At 39.6% G+C, this 19,951-nt stretch overlaps 1 protein-coding gene across 1 annotated transcript in view; it reads right to left on the bottom strand.

Moving 5' to 3' along the window:
* The window catches only part of LOC128705006 (FACT complex subunit spt16), a 51,931-nt gene extending 32,592 nt beyond the window's left edge, over window positions 1-19,339 (bottom strand). Inside the window, exons 1-3 of the mRNA XM_070105198.1 lie at window positions 19,146-19,339; window positions 6,858-7,053; window positions 3,672-3,941 (exon numbers count right to left, since the gene is read on the bottom strand). Of these exons, the coding sequence (XP_069961299.1) occupies window positions 3,672-3,941; window positions 6,858-7,053; window positions 19,146-19,287 (608 nt within the window). The 5' untranslated portion in view covers window positions 19,288-19,339. The remainder of the gene's footprint in view (window positions 1-3,671; window positions 3,942-6,857; window positions 7,054-19,145) is intronic.
* Between the last annotated feature and the right edge of the window lie 612 nt (window positions 19,340-19,951).

Genomic DNA, 19,951 nt, shown 5'->3' with positions numbered 1-19,951 from the left:
AGAGTTGTGGATGAGTGGAACAAACTCCCGAGTACTGTTATTGAGGCTAAAACGTTGTGTAGTTTTAAAAATAGGTTAGATAAATACATGAGTGGGTGTGGGTGGGTGTGAGTTGGACCTGACTAGCTTGTGCTGCTGGGTCTGTTGCAGTGCTCCATCCTTGAGTGGAGGACCAGACTGGGTGGGTCATTGGGATAATCCAGAGGGTGGGTCATTGGTCTAATCCGGGGGGGGGGGGGGGGGGGGGAGAATGGACCTGCTCCGCATGGGTCAGTAGGCCTGTTGCAGTGTTCCTTCTTTCTTATGTTTTTATATACAATACATTCTTTTCCTTGGATACACTACATCTCATTTCATATAATTATCCCTCAAAACTGACTTCACAAAAAACTCATAATCAATTCATCGAATGGCACAAAAATCTAATTTGATTTGAATCACTAAAATATAAGGGGAAAATGGATAAACTTAGCTGTAAGAATTTTTTTTTTTTTCAACAAGTCGGCCGTCTCCCACCGAGGCAGGGTGACCCAAAAAGAAAGAAAATCCCCAAAAAGAAAATACTTTCATCATTATTCAACACTTTCACCTCACTCACACATAATCACTGTTTTTGCAGAGGTGCTCAGAATACAACAGTTTAGAAGCATATACGCATAAAGATACAAAACATATCCCTCCAAACTGCTAATATCCTGAACCCCTCCTTTAAAGTGCAGGCATTGTACTTCCCATTTCCAGGACTCAAGTCTGGCTATATAAAAATAACCGGTTTCCTTGAATCCCTTCACTAAATATTACCCTGCTCACACTCCAACAGCTCGTCAGGTCACAAATACCATTCGTCTCCATTCATTCCTATCTAACATGCTCATGAATGCTTGTTGGAAGTCCAAGCCCTTCACCCAAAAAACCTCCTTTACCCCCTCCCTCCAACCTTTTCAAGGACGACCCCTACCCCGCCTTCCTTCCCCTATAGATTCATACGCTCTCCATGTCATTCTACTTTGATCCATTCTCTCTAAATGACCAAACCACCTCAACAACCCCTCTTCAGCCCTCTGACTAATACTTTTATTAACTCCATACCTCCTAATTTCCACACTCCGAATTTTCTGCATAATATTTACACTACACATTGCCCTTAAACAGGACATCTCCACTGCCTCCAACCACCTCCTCGCTGCGGCATTTACAACCTAAGCTTCACACCCATATAAGAGTGTTGGTACTACTATACTTTCATACATTCCCTTCTTTGCCTCCATAGATAATGTTTTTTGTCTCCCCATATACCTGAATGCACCACTCACCTTTTTTCCTTCATCAATTCTATGATTAACCTCATCCTTCATAAATCCATCCGCCGACACGTCAACTCCCAAGTATCTGAAAACATTCACTTCTTCCATACTCCTCCTCCCCAATTTGATATCCAATTTTTCTTTATCTAAATCATTTGATACCCTCATCACCTTACTTTTTTCTATGTTCACTTTCAACTTTCTACCTTTACACACTAAATAGAAAAATAATAATGGATTTTATTGAACTTTTGTTTTAACTCTTTTTTTTATTATTATTATCACACTGGCCGATTCCCACCAAGGCAGGGTGGCCCGAAAAAGAAAAACTTTCACCATCATTCACTCCATCACTGTCTTGCCAGAAGGGTGCTTTACACTACAGTTTTTAAACTGCAACATTAACACCCCTCCTTTAGAGTGCAGGCACTGTACTCTGAAGGAGGGGTGTTAATGTTGCAGTTTAAAAACTGTAGTGTAACGCACCCTTCTGGCAAGACAGTGATGGAGTGAATGATGGTGAAAGTTTTTTTTTTTCGGGCCACCCTGCCTTGGTGGAAATCGGCCAGTGTGATAATAATAATAAAAAAAAAAAGAGTTAAGACAAAAGTTCAATAAAATCCATTTAGTTTTAAGTCATACAATGTGTATACTATATAACGAACTTACATGACATATCTATATCTAATTCACTTTGCTTATTAACTTTATCCTGTATAAAAATTATTTTTTGTTAACATGCTGGTAGTCTCCGACTGAGGCAGTGACCCAAAGAAACACTTTCACCATCATTCATACTACCACTGTCTTCCAGAGGTGCACATGTATGACAGTTTAGATGTTACTCCAAACAGCCAATACCCCAAACTCCTCTTTTAGAGTGCAGGCATTGTACTTCCCACCTCCAGGACTCAAGTCTGGTTAACCGGTTTCCCTGAATCCCTTCATAAAATATTACCCTACTTGCACTCCAACTGTTTATCAAGTCCCAAAAATCATTTGCCTCCATTCCCATCTAACATGCTCACACATGCCTGCTGTATGTCCAAGCCCCTCTCACACAAAACCTCCTTTACCCCCTCCTTTCAACCTCTCCTAGACAACCCCTACCCCTCCTTCCATCCACTACAGATTTATACACCCTCCAAGTCATCCTATTTTGCCCTATCTTCTCTAAATGACCAAACCACCTCAACAACCTCTCATGTTAGTATTGTAAACTATTAACATGAAACCAGCAGGGAAGAGAGGGGTGTATATATAGCAGGAGAGTATGGAAGGCTGAACCTAGTTGGACTTCCTCTGAAGGTCAGAGACATGAAATTTTCTAGGTGTAATGAAAATGTCATCAACATAGCAATGCCAGGTAACTGATGAGATGACAGAGGTAAGGTTATTATCTATAAGATGTACCATAAAGAGTGCATCTCTGAGGAAACCCTACAAAAGTTTCTAGAAGGTGGCCCATGGCCTGAGGCCAGTGCTTCCTCTGGTATTGTGCTGCTCTCTCTCCTATCCCAATGACAGAGATAACAGGGAAACTTGGTAAAACCTCCTTGGAGTCCCATCAAAAATGCCACCATTTTGAAGTTTCCAATAACCTCCTCAGAGATGCAACTCTACGCAAGTTTCAAGAAGGTGGCCCATGGCCTAGTAGGCAAAGCTCTAGCTTCACAGGCTGAGGGTCAGGGTTCAATTCCCGGCAAGGGTGAAAACATCAGGCTTGTTTCCTTACACTGGTAGTCCCTGTTCACCCACCAGTAAAATGGGTACCTGGGTATTAGTCAACTGGTGTGGGTCACATCCTGGGACAAAACTGACCTACTGTATTTTGTGGCTTATAAGACTTATTTTAGTTTCAATGGCTGGACATTGGACATAACTGGGAGAGCTACAGCCCACCCACACCCCAAACTTATAGCTCCTGTCAATGACCTTCAGTTTATAGGATGCAGGCTGGTTTTTGGAGACATTTTATGGAAAAAAAATGTGTCGAATAAGCTGCGAAATACGGTAATTTGCAGAAAATGCTCTACATAACAAGGAGCTTTCTATATAGTACAGTAGTAAGTCATTGATGTCAGCTAGGCTTCTATACATTGAACATGTATTTGTAGAAATAAAGATATTATTATTATTAAGGTTCAAAAAGTTGTGGTCAAGGACAAGTAGATCTAGAAAGCCCTCCATTTCAACAGTTTCAATCATAATAGAACTTTCTACGATTGAGCAGAATCTCTGGCCAGAAAGAGCATTTTTGCTTCAATACACCAGCCATCTCCCACTGAGGCAGGGTGACCTAAAAAGAAAAACAAAAGAGAAAGTGCATTTGCCATTTAAAAAACCTCTGGAAAAATTGCCACTCACCTGAAACCATTCGTATGTGCTTCCAAAGTGCCATTAATTCTCTTCTGGACAATGTTTGGACGAATATACAGGTCCTTCAACTTAGGGTTCGACTTGTTGTTTGATACAATGAGCGTGTCTTGTTTGACCAGATCTTCCTTTTCCTTCTCCTCGGCTTCCCGAGTCTTGAATTTTTTCTGCACCTCCTTAATGAGTCGGAACGCTGTGTTGAGGTTGGAGGATGGAGCGGACAGTTCCCCGGGTTCCTTAGTGTTAGTACTACGGTACGTCCTGTCCAAACAAATTACCATGACACAAAAGCAAATAAACTGGCCATACTGTTTTTATAGTATTTTTTTGCAGTGTTTTTGCAGTACTCTTATATAGCAAGTCCTTGACTTACAAACACATTGGGAACCTAATGAATTGTGTATAATAATATATAATAATGATATACACAATATTATTATTTATTATTTTTTATTATCACACTGGCCGATTCCCACCAAGGCAGGGTGGCCCGAAAAAGAAAAACTTTCACCATCATTCACTCCATCACTGTCTTGCCAGAAGGGTGCTTTACACTACAGTTTTTAAACTGCAACATTAACACCCCTCCTTCAGAGTGCAGGCACTGTACTTCCCATCTCCAGGACTCAAGTCCGGCCTGCCGGTTTCCCTGAACCCCTTCATAAATGTTACTTTGCTCACACTCCAACAGCACGTCAAGTATTAAAAACCATTTGTCTCCATTCACTCCTATCAAACACGCTCACGCATGTCTGCTGGAAGTCCAAGCCCCTCGCACACAATAATGATATTATATTATACACAATACAGAAGATTCTTAATGTGTTTTTAAGTCGAGGACTTACTGTAGTTTTCTGCAATGCTTTTGTAGTGCTTATGTAATGTTTGTGCAGTATCTTTATAGTGTTTTTGTAATGTTTTTGCAGTGTACTTGAAGTGTTTTTGTAGATACACATTTTCTAGTCAGTTTAAATTTAAACACCAACAATCTCACTATGTATCATTATTAGCCTATTCTTCCTTGGATACTAACCAGCCTAAACTTCAAATATATTCACTTCTAAAGACAGTTCCTTTTGATTTATGAATAGTATAGAAATATTACTGCCTAGTCATCAATTTATATACTTTATTATATGAAGAGTTATGAACACTTGTCAGTGCTCAACAGTAACCCACATGGAGACACAAGCTCAAAAAATTAATTGATATGTATATCTTGACCCCTTTCTGGGGTCCTCTTCAGTAGAAAAGCACCCCAGTAGGGGGTCAAATTTTTTTTGTAATACCAAGGCCATCTCCCACCAAGCCAGGGTGACCTGAAAAATAAACACTTTGACCATCATTCACACTATCACTGTCTTGCCAGAGGTGCACAGGTATGACAGTTTAGATGTCACTCCAAACAGCCAATATCCCAAACTGCTCCTTTAAAGTGCAAGCATTGTACTTCCCACCTCCAGGACTCAAGTCTGGCTAACCGGTTTCCCTGAATCCCTTCACAAAATATTACCCTGCTCACACTCCAACAGTTTGTCAAGTTCCAAAAACCATTTGCCTCAAACCACTCCCATCTAACACTAACAAGCAAACAAACACACACAATATGCACGCATGCATGCACGCACGCACACGCACGCACGCACGCACGCACACACACACACCTGCTGTATGTCCAAACCCCTTGCACACAAAACCTCTTTTACCCACTCCCTCCATCCTTTCCTAAGATGACCCCTACCCCTCCTCTCCTCCACTACAGATTTATACACCCTCCAAGTCATCTTATTTTACTTCATCCTCTCTAAATAACCAAACCACCTCAATAACCCCTCCTCAGCAGAGTTACACTATATTATGCATATAAAAATTCTGTCTGCTAATCAGTGTAAAGCTATAATTAAAAATCACCTCATCTGCCAAACCTAACTACACCAACACTATGATATACCAAACAAAACCAACTCATCTATAGAAAACAAAACTAATCCATCTAACTATTTTCTGTTTCTTCACCATCTTTTATGATCATTTCACAGCCTGAAATCACTGAACCAGTTAGAAACTACTTAAGAAATCCCAATTAACTCAAAATCACTGAATAGGTTTAAAATATTAAATACATATATTTTTCAACAAAATGGCCATCTACTGAGGCAGGGTGACCTAAAAAGAAAAATGAAAGTTGATCTTCTTTAAATTTAGCAATGTATACAGGAGATGTTATTATCGTCTTATTCTCAGCATTCCAGTCGCCTCTTACAACACACGTCTTATGGAGGAAAAATTCTGTTCCACTTCCCCATGGAGTAAATTATTAATACATACTTATACTTGTTGGTGGGATACGGCCGGTTTGTTGAAAGAAGAAGCCATATATTTGTCTCCATGGGGAAGTGAAGCAGAATTCTTTCTCTGTAAGCCATGACTGTCATAAGAGGTGACTATCATGCTGGAAGCAAGGTGCTTGTAACACCTTCTCCTGTATGTATTATTAAATTTGTAAAGAGAAACGTTTTTCTTTTTGGGCCACCCTGCCTGGGTGGGATATGGCCGGTGCATTGAAAAAAAAAAAAAAAAAAGACAACTCATATTTGTACTATTTTTACTACCTTTCTTTTCTGTAATAATAGATACTTAAAATTGTATCACTTAATGCCCATGTCTAGTCTTAAGTAGTGTAAGCATTAGTATTAGTCTACCTTAATTGCATCGCATGTTAGTGACTTGTGTTTGACAAGACAGGAGAGCCTCAATTTAAGCGCTTCACTTTGCAGTGTTTTGATAATGCAGTGGTTTTCAATTACCCTTTATTTATTCAGGCTTGCTATAATAAATACATAAACCACTCACTCTAAGCTAAGGACGAAAATATCAGGCTTTTATATGCATTTAAAAGTAATTCACTTTACAGCAGAAGCCCGGAACCTAACCTGCAGTGTAAGTGTGGTCTTACAGTAGCTGGGAACCTAACCTAGTGTACAAGTGGGGCCCTACAGTAGCCAGGAACCTATCCTACTGTATGAGTAAGCCCTGTATTTTATTACATGTAAACTACATTTTTATACAGCATAAGAAATAAAAAAATTTTGTGGTGAATAAAGATTCCCATGTGTTGCACAAGTGTCTCAATTCTTCAAAAAAATTTTTGTTTAGGTATGATTTGTAGATACCTACACTTCTTTGAGGAAGACAGCATCTGGGTTGGGAAATACACCGTCGCTCTTGCCGATGCTGGAACCCGGATGGAAGAAGTTGATACGCAGGTAAGTGTAGTCTCCCTCCACGCTCTGTGATATGTTCTTGATCATTGAGATGTGAAAGGGTACTGGCATGCCATATATTGGTAAAATCAACGTCTCGTACTTGCGATCTGAAAGAATTAAAGATTAAAGATTCTTTATCTCATCATGATACAATGTTTGTACAGAGACGGTGACATTTAGGTGTGCATGCAGAAACCCCTTTGTATGTAGAGCATTTTGGGCAAACTTAAGCTTAAGATTAATAATGCAATAATTAATGTATTTAGATTTTGTATAGAGATATGCCATCAGGGTCAAAATAAAAATTATGATAATTATTGTATTTCCTGGCATATAAGGCGCATGATCATATAAGACAATGTCTGCAAGCAGTTGTAACGTAACGTTAGTAAATTGCTGAAGTGTAACACAAAGTCTACCCTTGACCCTCACCTTGACATTATGAAGTGCAGGCTGATTTTCCAAGACTGTGAAAAAAAAGCGCACCTTATATGCCGGAAAATACGGTAGTTCGATAATGGTATTAGTGGGAAGAATGCATAATGGCAATGATTACCTCCACCAGAATTTTTTACAATAGTAAATTATTTCTTAAATTAGTGTCTGTGGAGAAGCAGGGCAATATACAGGAGGGCCATGCTTTACAGCACAGGCACTGTACTTTCCAACTCCAGGACTCAAGTCTAGCTAACCAGTTTCTCTGAATCCCTTCATAAATGTTACCTTGCTCACACTCCAACAGCACGTCAAGTCTTAAAAACCACTTGTCTCCACTCACTCCTAATACGCTCAAGTATACTTGCTGGAGGTCCGGGCCCCTTGCACACACAGCTTCTTTTAACCCCTTGACTGTCGCAACCCCCAATCCTGAGGTGTCTCCTGGTGTTGCAAAATTTCCGAAAAAAAATTATTTTTTCTTATGAAATGACAGAGAATCTTTTCCCGATTGTAATGACACCAAAAGAACGAAATTTGATGAAAAACTGATGGAATTACGCTCTCACGAAGTTAGCGACCTTGGCGATATTTACGAATCGGCTATTTCGCCCACTTTGAGCCCTATTTTTGGCTAATTCCATTGTTCCAGTCGAAAAAACTCATAACTATTTCTTTAGAACTCCATTTTTTCTATCAAATGAGTACAAGAAACTGCCCATTTACTGATTTCAACTACCCAATAACGTGGTCAGAAATTGCCAATTTGGCCAATTTCATAAAAATTAAAAAATATGACAATTTCAAAACAGGGTCCAGAATGAACAATGTAGACATTCCTGGCACTAAAATAACATTTTCTTTGTTCATCAGTCACGTCTCCAGGCCCCTCTGATATTACTCTTGCTTTCTGTTTTGAATTTTTATTCAAAAAATAGAAGATTTACTGTTATGCAGACTACTGCAATATTGTAAAAATTGTATAAATAATGTCAAACCATTCATGACTGCATATTAAAATGGCTACTTGGACATTTATTAGAAAATGACATCATTGGTTTACTTTGGAACACGGGCAAAAATCAAACATTTCCCCTACTTTGAGCTTCATTTCAAGGTTCTTCTCATAGTAAAACCAATCAAAATAACCTCTATTTCTATAATATGTTTTCCATTCTATCAAATGAGATCAAGAAAACGAGAATACAACCATAAATACTATACGAAAATAAACCACAAAATCGGCATTTTAATTAAAAAAAAAAGTTTTTTTTTCTCATTATGCACTGCGTGCTGCAGGATTTTTTTATATGGTGCACACTGACCACACAGACCCATTCTCTCACATGTGGGCCTACCAGCTTTCTCCTGCTTGATTTGAAGCCGCAAGAACTTATGAGTATATATACATGTACAGTGGACCCCCGGTTAACGATATTTTTTCATTCCAGAAGTATGTTCAGGTGCCAGTACTGACCGAATTTGTTCCCATAAGGAATATTGTGAAGTAGATTAGTCCATTTCAGACCCCCAAACATACACGTACAAACGCACTTACATAAATACACTTACATAATTGGTCGCATTCGGAGGTAATCGTTATGCGGGGGTCCACTGTACATGTATGTCAAACACGGTGGCTGGTAAGACGTACATATACGACTGAAATAGTCAAAGGGTTAACCCTCCCTCCAACCTTTCCTAGGTCAACACCTACCCCACCCTCCTTCCACTACGGATTTATACTCTCCAAGTCATTTTATTTTGTTCCATCCTCTCTAAATGTCCAAACCATCTCAACAACCCCTCTTCAGCCCTGACTAATAGTTCTGATAATCCCGCACCTTCTACTAATTTCCAAACTACTGATTCTCTGGATTATATTCACACCACACATTGCCCTCAGACATGACATCTCCACTGCCTCCAGCAATGGGCTAGTAACCCCTTCTCCTTTATACATTTACTAAAAAAGAGAAGAAGAAAAACTTTATAAAACTGGGATGCTTAAATGTGCGTGGATGTAGTGCGGATGACAAGAAACAGATGATTGCTGATGTTATGAATGAAAAGAAGTTGGATGTCCTGGCTCTAAGCGAAACAAAGCTGAAGGGGGTAGGAGAGTTTCAGTGGGGGGAAATAAATGGGATTAAATCTGGAGTATCTGAGAGAGTTAGAGCAAAGGAAGGGGTAGCAGTAATGTTAAATGATCAGTTATGGAAGGAGAAAAGAGAATATGAATGTGTAAATTCAAGAATTATGTGGATTAAAGTAAAGGTTGGATGCGAGAAGTGGGTCATAATAAGCGTGTATGCACCTGGAGAAGAGAGGAATGCAGAGGAGAGAGAGAGATTTTGGGAGATGTTAAGTGAATGTATAGGAGCCTTTGAACCAAGTGAGAGAGTAATTGTGGTAGGGGACCTGAATGCTAAAGTAGGAGAAACTTTTAGAGAGGGTGTGGTAGGTAAGTTTGGGGTGCCAGGTGTAAATGATAATGGGAGCCCTTTGATTGAACTTTGTATAGAAAGGGGTTTAGTTATAGGTAATACATATTTTAAGAAAAAGAGGATAAATAAGTATACAAGATATGATGTAGGGCGAAATGACAGTAGTTTGTTGGATTATGTATTGGTAGATAAAAGACTGTTGAGTAGACTTCAGGATGTACATGTTTATAGAGGGGCCACAGATATATCAGATCACTTTCTAGTTGTAGCTACACTGAGAGTAAAAGGTAGATGGGATACAAGGAGAATAGAAGCATCAGGGAAGAGAGAGGTGAAGGTTTATAAACTAAAAGAGGAGGCAGTTAGGGTAAGATATAAACAGCTATTGGAGGATAGATGGGCTAATGAGAGCATAGGCAATGGGGTCGAAGAGGTATGGGGTAGGATTAAAAATATAGTGTTAGAGTGTTCAGCAGAAGTTTGTGGCAGGAAAGTGGGTGCAGGAGGGAAGAGGAGCGATTGGTGGAATGATGATGTAAAGAGAGTAGTAAGGGAGAAAAAGTTAGTATATGAGAAGTTTTTACAAAGTAGAAGTGATGCAAGGAGGGAAGAGTATATGGAGAAAAAGAGAGAGGTTAAGAGAGTGGTGAAGCAATGTAAAAAGAGAGCAAATGAGAGAGTGGGTGAGATGTTATCAACAAATTTTGTTGAAAATAAGAAAAAGTTTTGGAGTGAGATTAACAAGTTAAGAAAGCCTAGAGAACAAATGGATTTGTCAGTTAAAAATAGGAGAGGAGAGTTATTAACCCTTTGAGGGTTTTCGTCGTACTAGTACGTCTTACGCGTAGGGTTTTTTGACGTACTAGTACTCATAAATTCTAGCGGCCTCAAATCTAGTGGGAGAAAGCTGGTAGGCCTTCATATGAAAGAATGGGTCTATGTGGTCAGTGTGCACAGTCTAAAAAAAATCCTGCAGCACACAGTGCATAATGAGAAAAAAAAAAACTTTGACCATTTTTTTTGAATAAATCAGCGACTTTGCAGTGTATTTTCGTATGGTATTTATTGTTGTATTCTAGTTTTCTTGGTCTCATTTTATAGAATGGAAGACATATTACAGAAATTGAGATGATTTTGACTGGTTTTACAAAGAAAGGTGCCTTGAAATTGAGCTCAAAGTAGCAGAAATGTTCGATTTTTACCAAACTTCAAAAGTAAACAAATCGTGCCAAGCGTGCAATACACGTCAACTGGTGAGTCTAATATTCTTTCACAAATGCACCAATAATATTTATACCATTTTTACACTAATGCAGTAGTCTGCATAAGAGTAAATCTTATATTTTTTGTGAAAATAAAAATTCAAAGTGGAAAGCAAAAGAATATAAGAGGGGCCTTGAGACGTGACTAATGACTAGAGGAAATGTCATTTTAGTGCCAGGAATGTCTTTCTTGTTTATTCTGGACCCTATTCGGAAATTAGCATCTTTTGAAATTTGTGTGAAATTGGCAAAATTGCTAAATTCTGACCACTGTACTGGATAGTTGAATTTCATAAATGAGTGGTTTCTTGCACCATTCGATAGAAAAAATGGAGTTCTAGCGAAATATTCGTGTTTTTTGTCGACTAGTACAGTGAAATTGGCCGAAAATGGGGCTCAAAGTGGGCAAAATCGCCGATCCGTAAACATCGCCGAGACCGCTAACTTTGCGAGAGCATAATTCCGTAAGTTTTCTATCAAATTTCAAACTTTTGGTGTCTTTATGATCGGGAAAAGATTCTCTATCTTTTCATAAGAGAAAATAATTTTTTTTTTTTTAAATTTGGCCGACCCTGAGAACGAGTTTCGGAGAGGGCCTGTCGACCCTCAAAGGGTTAAATGGAGAGTTAGAGGTATTGGGAAGATGGAGGGAATATTTTGAGGAATTGTTAAATGTTGATGAAGATAGGGAAGCTGTGATTTCGTGTATAGGGCAAGGAGGAATAACATCTTGTAGGAGTGAGGAAGAGCCAGTTGTGAGTGTGGGGGAAGTTCATGAGGCAGTAGGTAAAATGAAAGGGGGTAAGGCAGCCGGGATTGATGGGATAAAGATAGAAATGTTAAAAGCAGGTGGGGATATAGTTTTGGAGTGGTTGGTGCAATTATTTAATAAATGTATGGAAGAGGGTAAGGTACCTAGGGATTGGCAGAGAGCATGCATAGTTCCTTTGTATAAAGGCAAAGGGGATAAAAGAGAGTGCAAAAATTATAGGGGGATAAGTCTGTTGAGTGTACCTGGTAAAGTGTATGGTAGAGTTATAATTGAAAGAATTAAGAGTAAGACGGAGAATAGGATAGCAGATGAACAAGGAGGCTTTAGGAAAGGTAGGGGGTGTGTGGACCAGGTGTTTACAGTGAAACATATAATTTTTTATTATTTTTTATTATCACACCGGCCGATTCCCACCAAGGCAGGGTGGCCCGAAAAAGAAAAACTTTCACCATCATTCACTCCATCACTGTCTTGCCAGAAGGGTGCTTTACACTACAGTTTTTAAACTGCAACATTAACACCCCTCCTTCAGAGTGCAGGCACTGTACTTCCCATCTCCAGGACTCAAGTCCGGCCTGCCGGTTTCCCTGAATCCCTTCATAAATGTTACTTTGCTCACACTCCAACAGCACGTCAAGTATTAAAAACCATTTGTCTCCATTCACTCCTATCAAACACGCTCACGCATGCCTGCTGGAAGTCCAAGCCCCTCGCACACAAAACCTCCTTTACCCCCTCCCTCCAACCCTTCCTAGGCCGACCCCTACCCCGCCTTCCTTCCACTACAGACTGATACACTCTTGAAGTCATTCTGTTTCGCTCCATTCTCTCTACATGTCCGAACCACCTCAACAACCCTTCCTCAGCCCTCTGGACAACAGTTTTGGTAATCCCGCACCTCCTCCTAACTTCCAAACTACGAATTCTCTGCATTATATTCACACCACACATTGCCCTCAGACATGACATCTCCACTGCCTCCAGCCTTCTCCTCGCTGCAACATTCATCACCCACGCTTCACACCCATATAAGAGCGTTGGTAAAACTATACTCTCATACATTCCCCTCTTTGCCTCCAAGGACAAAGTTCTTTGTCTCCACAGACTCCTAAGTGCACCACTCACTCTTTTTCCCTCATCAATTCTATGATTCACCTCATCTTTCATAGACCCATCCGCTGACACGTCCACTCCCAAATATCTGAATACGTTCACCTCCTCCATACTCTCTCCCTCCAATCTGATATTCAATCTTTCATCACCTAATCTTTTTGTTATCCTCATAACCTTACTCTTTCCTGTATTCACCTTTAATTTTCTTCTTTTGCACACCCTACCAAATTCATCCACCAATCTCTGCAACTTCTCTTCAGAATCTCCCAAGAGCACAGTGTCATCAGCAAAGAGCAGCTGTGACAACTCCCACTTTGTGTGTGATTCTTTATCTTTTAACTCCACGCCTCTTGCCAAGACCCTCGCATTTACTTCTCTTACAACCCCATCTATAAATATATTAAACAACCACGGTGACATCACACATCCTTGTCTAAGGCCTACTTTTACTGGGAAAAAATTTCCCTCTTTCCTACATACTCTAACTTGAGCCTCACTATCCTCGTAAAAACTCTTCACTGCTTTCAGTAACCTACCTCCTACACCATACACTTGCAACATCTGCCACATTGCCCCCCTATCCACCCTGTCATACGCCTTTTCCAAATCCATAAATGCCACAAAGACCTCTTTAGCCTTATCTAAATACTGTTCACTTATATGTTTCACTGTAAACACCTGGTCCACACACCCCCTACCTTTCCTAAAGCCTCCTTGTTCATCTGCTATCCTATTCTCCGTCTTACTCTTAATTCTTTCAATTATAACTCTACCATACACTTTACCAGGTACACTCAACAGACTTATCCCCCTATAATTTTTGCACTCTCTTTTATCCCCTTTGCCTTTATACAAAGGAACTATGCATGCTCTCTGCCAATCCCTAGGTACCTTACCCTCTTCCATACATTTATTAAATAATTGCACCAACCACTCCAAAACTATATCCCCACCTGCTTTTAACATTTCTATCTTTATCCCATCAATCCCGGCTGCCTTACCCCCTTTCATTTTACCTACTGCCTCACGAACTTCCCCCACACTCACAACTGGCTCTTCCTCACTCCTACAAGATGTTATTCCTCCTTGCCCTATACACGAAATCACAGCTTCCCTATCTTCATCAACATTTAACAATTCCTCAAAATATTCCTTCCATCTTCCCAATACCTCTAACTCTCCATTTAATAACTCTCCTCTCCTATTTTTAACTGACAAATCCATTTGTTCTCTAGGCTTTCTTAACTTGTTTATCTCACTCCAAAACTTTTTCTTATTTTCAACAAAATTTGTTGATAACATCTCACCCACTCTCTCATTTGCTCTCTTTTTACATTGCTTCACCACTCTCTTAACTTCTCTCTTTTTCTCCATATACTCTTCCCTCCTTGCATCACTTCTACTTTGTAAAAACTTCTCATATGCTAACTTTTTCTCCCTTACTACTCTCTTTACATCATCATTCCACCAATCGCTCCTCTTCCCTCCTGCACCCACTTTCCTGTAACCACAAACTTCTGCTGAACACTCTAACACTACATTTTTAAACCTACCCCATACCTCTTCGACCCCATTGCCTATGCTCTCATTAGCCCATCTATCCTCCAATAGCTGTTTATATCTTACCCTAACTGCCTCCTCTTTTAGTTTATAAACCTTCACCTCTCTCTTCCCTGATGCTTCTATTCTCCTTGTATCCCATCTACCTTTTACTCTCAGTGTAGCTACAACTAGAAAGTGATCTGATATATCTGTGGCCCCTCTATAAACATGTACATCCTGAAGTCTACTCAACAGTCTTTTATCTACCAATACATAATCCAACAAACTACTGTCATTTCGCCCTACATCATATCGTGTATACTTATTTATCCTCTTTTTCTTAAAATATGTATTACCTATAACTAAACCCCTTTCTATACAAAGTTCAATCAAAGGGCTCCCATTATCATTTACACCTGGCACCCCAAACTTACCTACCACACCCTCTCTAAAAGTTTCTCCTACTTTAGCATTCAAGTCCCCTACCACAATTACTCTCTCACTTGGTTCAAAGGCTCCTATACATTCACTTAACATCTCCCAAAATCTCTCTCTCTCCTCTGCATTCCTCTCTTCTCCAGGTGCATACACGCTTATTATGACCCACTTCTCGCATCCAACCTTTACTTTAATCCACATAATTCTTGAATTTACACATTCATATTCTCTTTTCTCCTTCCATAACTGATCATTTAACATTACTGCTACCCCTTCCTTTGCTCTAACTCTCTCAGATACTCCAGATTTAATCCCATTTATTTCCCCCCACTGAAACTCTCCTACCCCCTTCAGCTTTGTTTCGCTTAGGGCCAGGACATCCAACTTCTTTTCATTCATAACATCAGCAATCATCTGTTTCTTGTCATCCGCACTACATCCACGCACATTTAAGCAACCCAGTTTTATAAAGTTTTTCTTCTTCTCTTTTTTAGTAATTGTATACAGGAGAAGGGGTTACTAGCCCATTGCTCCCGGCATTTTAGTCGCCTCATACGACACGCATGGCTTACGGAGGAAAGATTCTTTTCCACTTCCCCATGGACAATAGAAGAAATAAAAAAGAACAAGAGCTATTTAGAAAAAGGAGAAAAACCTAGATGTATGTATATATATATATGCATGTGCATGTCTGTGAAGTGTGACCAAAGTGTAAGTAGGAGTAGCAAGATATCCCTGTTATCTTAGCGTGTTTATGAGACAGAAAAAGAAACCAGCAATCCTACCATCATGCAAAACAGTTACAGGTTTTTTGTTACACAGTCATCTGGCAGGACGGTAGTACTTCCCTGGGTGGTTGCTGTCTACCAACCTACTACCTATATAAGTGAACAGTATTTAGATAAGGCTAAAGAGGTCTTTGTGGCATTTATGGATTTGGAAAAGGCGTATGACAGGGTGGATAGGGGGGCAATGTGGCAGATGTTGCAAGTGTATGGTGTAGGAGGTAGGTTACTGAAAGCAGTGGAGAGTTTTTACGAGGATAGTGAGGCTCAAGTTAGAGTATGTAGGAAAGAGGGAAATTTTTTCCCAGTAAAAGTAGGCCTTAGACAAGGATGTGTGATGTCACCGTGGTTGTTTAATATATTTATAGATGGGGTTGTAAGAGAAGTAAATGCGAGGGTCTTGGCAAGAGGCGTGGAGTTAAAAGATAAAGAATCACACACAAAGTGGGAGTTGTCACAGCTGCTCTTTGCTGATGACACTGTGCTCTTGGGAGATTCTGAAGAGAAGTTGCAGAGATTGGTGGATGAATTTGGTAGGGTGTGCAAAAGAAGAAAATTAAAGGTGAATACAGGAAAGAGTAAGGTTATGAGGATAACAAAAAGATTAGGTGATGAAAGATTGAATATCAGATTGGAGGGAGAGAGTATGGAGGAGGTGAACGTATTCAGATATTTGGGAGTGGACGTGTCAGCGGATGGGTCTATGAAAGATGAGGTGAATCATAGAATTGATGAGGGAAAAAGAGTGAGTGGTGCACTTAGGAGTCTGTGGAGACAAAGAACTTTGTCCTTGGAGGCAAAGAGGGGAATGTATGAGAGTATAGTTTTACCAACGCTCTTATATGGGTGTGAATCGTGGGTGATGAATGTTGCAGCGAGGAGAAGGCTGGAGGCAGTGGAGATGTCATGTCTGAGGGCAATGTGTGGTGTGAATATAATGCAGAGAATTCGTAGTTTGGAAGTTAGGAGGAGGTGCGGGATTACCAAAACTGTTGTCCAGAGGGCTGAGGAAGGGTTGTTGAGGTGGTTTGGACATGTAGAGAGAATGGAGCGAAACAGAATGACTGCAAGAGTGTATCAGTCTGTAGTGGAAGGAAGGCGGGGTAGGGGTCGGCCTAGGAAAGGTTGGAGGGAGGGGGTAAAGGAGGTTTTGTGTGCGAGGGGCTTGGACTTCCAGCAGGCATGCATGAGCGTGTTTGATAGGAGTGAATGGAGACAAATGGTTTTTAATACTTGACGTGCTGTTGGAGTGTGAGCAAAGTAACATTTATGAAGGGATTCAGGGAAACCGGCAGGCCGGACTTGAGTCCTGGAGATGGGAAGTACAGTGCCTGCACTCTGAAGGAGGGGTGTTAATGTTGCAGTTTAAAAACTGTAGTGTAAAGCACCCTTCTGGCAAGACAGTGATGGAGTGAATGATGGTGAAAGTTTTTCTTTTTCGGGCCACCCTGCCTTGGTGGGAATCGGCCAGTGTGATAATAATAAAAAAAAAAAATAACATTCCCCTCAGACATGACATCTCCACTGCCTCCAGCTTTCTCCTTGTTGCAACATTCATCACCTGTGCTTCACACCCATATAAAAGTGTTGGTATAACTATACTCTCATACATTCCCCTCTTTGCTTCCATGGATAATGTTCTTTGTCTACACAAACTCCTCAGTGTATCACTCACCCTTTTCCTTTCATCAATTCTATAATTCACGTTGTCTTCTACAGATCCATCTGCTTCCACATCCACTTCTAAATATCTTCATACATTCACTTCCTTCATACTCTCTCCCTCCAATCTGATATCTATTATTATTATTATTGTAAGTATCTTTCTCTTAACCCTTAAACGGTCCAAATAGATTGACGTTCAAATCCGTAGTGCTCCAAAAGTAGATCTATGTTTTTTTTACATATTTTCAAATATAACAAAAAATGCAGATAAAATTTTTTTTTACACATTTTCGAATGTAAAAAAAAAAAGACGATGTACATTTTTTTTACATACTTTCAAATGTTGAAAAAACGTATATATACGTTTGGACCGTTTAACCCTTTGAGGGTTTTGGTCGTACTAGTACGTTTTACGCGTAGGGATTTTTGACGTACTAGTACTCATGGGAGATGGTAAGTACAGTGCCTGCACTCTGAAGGAGGGGTGTTAATGTTGCAGTTTAAAAACTGTAGTGTAAAGCACCCTTCTGGCAAGACAGTGATGGAGTGAATGATGGTGAAAGTTTTTCTTTTTCGGGCCACCCTGCCTTGGTGGGAATCGGCCAGTGTGATAATAAAAAAAAAAAAATAAGTACTCATAAATTCTAGCGGCCTCAAATCTAGTGGGAGAAAGCTGGTAGGCCTTCATATGAAAGAATGTGTCTATGTGGTCAGTGTGCACAGTCTAAAAAAAATCCTGCAGCACACAGTGCAAAATGAGAAAAAAAAAACTTTGACCATTTTTTTTTAATAAATCAGCGACTTTGCAGTGTATTTTCGTATGGTATTTATTGTTGTATTCTAGTTTTCTTGGTCTCATTTTATAGAATGGAAGACATATTACAGAAATTGAGATGATTTTGACTGGTTTTACAATGAAAGGTGCCTTGAAATTGAGCTCAAAGTAGCAGAAATGTTCGATTTTTACCAAACTTCAAAAGTAAACAAATCGTGCCAAGCGTGCAATACACGTCAACTGGTGAGTCTAATATTCTTTTACAAGTGCACCAATAATATTTATACCATTTTTTACACTAATGCAGTAGTCTGCATAACAGTAAATCTTATATTTTTTGTGAGAATAAAAATTCAAATTGGAAAGCAAAAGAATATAAGAGGGGCCTTGAGACGTGACTAATGACTAGAGGAAATGTCATTTTAGTGGCATGAATGTCTTTCTTGTTTATTCTGGACCCTATTCGGAAATTGGCATCTTTTGAAATTTGTGTGAAATTGGCAAAATTGCTAAATTCTGACCACTGTACTGGATAGTTGAATTTATAAATGGGTGGTTTCTTGCACCCATTCGATAGAAAAAATGGAGTTCAAGCGAAATATTCATGTTTTTTGTCGACTAGTACAGTGAAATTGGCCGAAAATGGGGCTCAAAGTGGGCAAAATCGCCGATGAGTAAACATCGCCGAGACCGCTAACTTTGCGAGAGCATAATTCCGTAAGTTTTCTATCAAATTTCAAACTTTTGGTGTCTTTATGATCAGGAAAAAATTCTCTATCTTTTCATAAGAGAAAATAATTTTTTTTTTTAAATTTGGCCGACCCTGAGAACGAGTTTCGGAGAGGGCCTGTCGACCCTAAAAGGGTTAAGGGTTAAATATCAATGATAATGTTATGAGCACCAGTGAAGCAAGATCCTTCTTCTTCCTTAAACCAAAAAACAAATTTTTACTTATCGAATCTTACCCACAAAGATCTTAAGATCTGAAATTTCAGGCTCCCTGGGTATGAGGTTGGTTGAACGGTAAGACACAGTTGATTTGCGCACTTTCTGGTCCTCTTTCTTCCCTTTGAGCAGTGCCAGGCGCTCCTTGGCCGCCTCGTTCATGGACACGGCTAGCTCCTTCTGATGCTGCTTGCGTTTCTCTTCTGTCGACTGCTCAGACTAAAAAAATAAATATTCTGTTAGTTCTGACTTGTACACGAAGAAGAAAAGGCACAATACCACGGATATTCTGCAATACCATAGAAAGTGCTCTTACAAACACGACTTGTGTATATCATTATTATATCATTATGATGTATGACATCATTATTATACACAATTCAGAAAATGGCACAGTTTTGTGTATAGGCACAGTTTTGTGTACTGGAATACACAATGGCACAGTATTGTGTACTGGAATACACAATGGCACAGTATTGTGTACTGGAATACACAATGGCACAGTATTGTGTACTGGAATACACAATAGCACAGTATTGTGTACTGGAATACACAATAGCACAGTATTGTGTACTGGACACAGTATTGTGTACTGGAATACACAATAGCACAGTATTGTGTACTGGAATACACAATAGCACAGTATTGTGTACTGGAACAATACACAATAGCACAGTATTGTGTACTGGAACAATACACAATAGCACAGTATTGTGTACTGGAACAATACACAATAACACAGTATTGTGTACTGGAATAATACACAGTAACAGTATTGTGTACTGGAATAATACACAGTAACACAGTATTGTGTACTGGAATAATA

This window comes from Cherax quadricarinatus, chromosome 97 (genome assembly GCF_038502225.1).
Source record: "Cherax quadricarinatus isolate ZL_2023a chromosome 97, ASM3850222v1, whole genome shotgun sequence".
NCBI lineage: Eukaryota > Metazoa > Arthropoda > Malacostraca > Decapoda > Parastacidae > Cherax > Cherax quadricarinatus.
The sequence above is the reverse complement of the archived record's forward strand: the minus strand, read 5'-3'. Positions and strand labels throughout refer to the sequence as shown.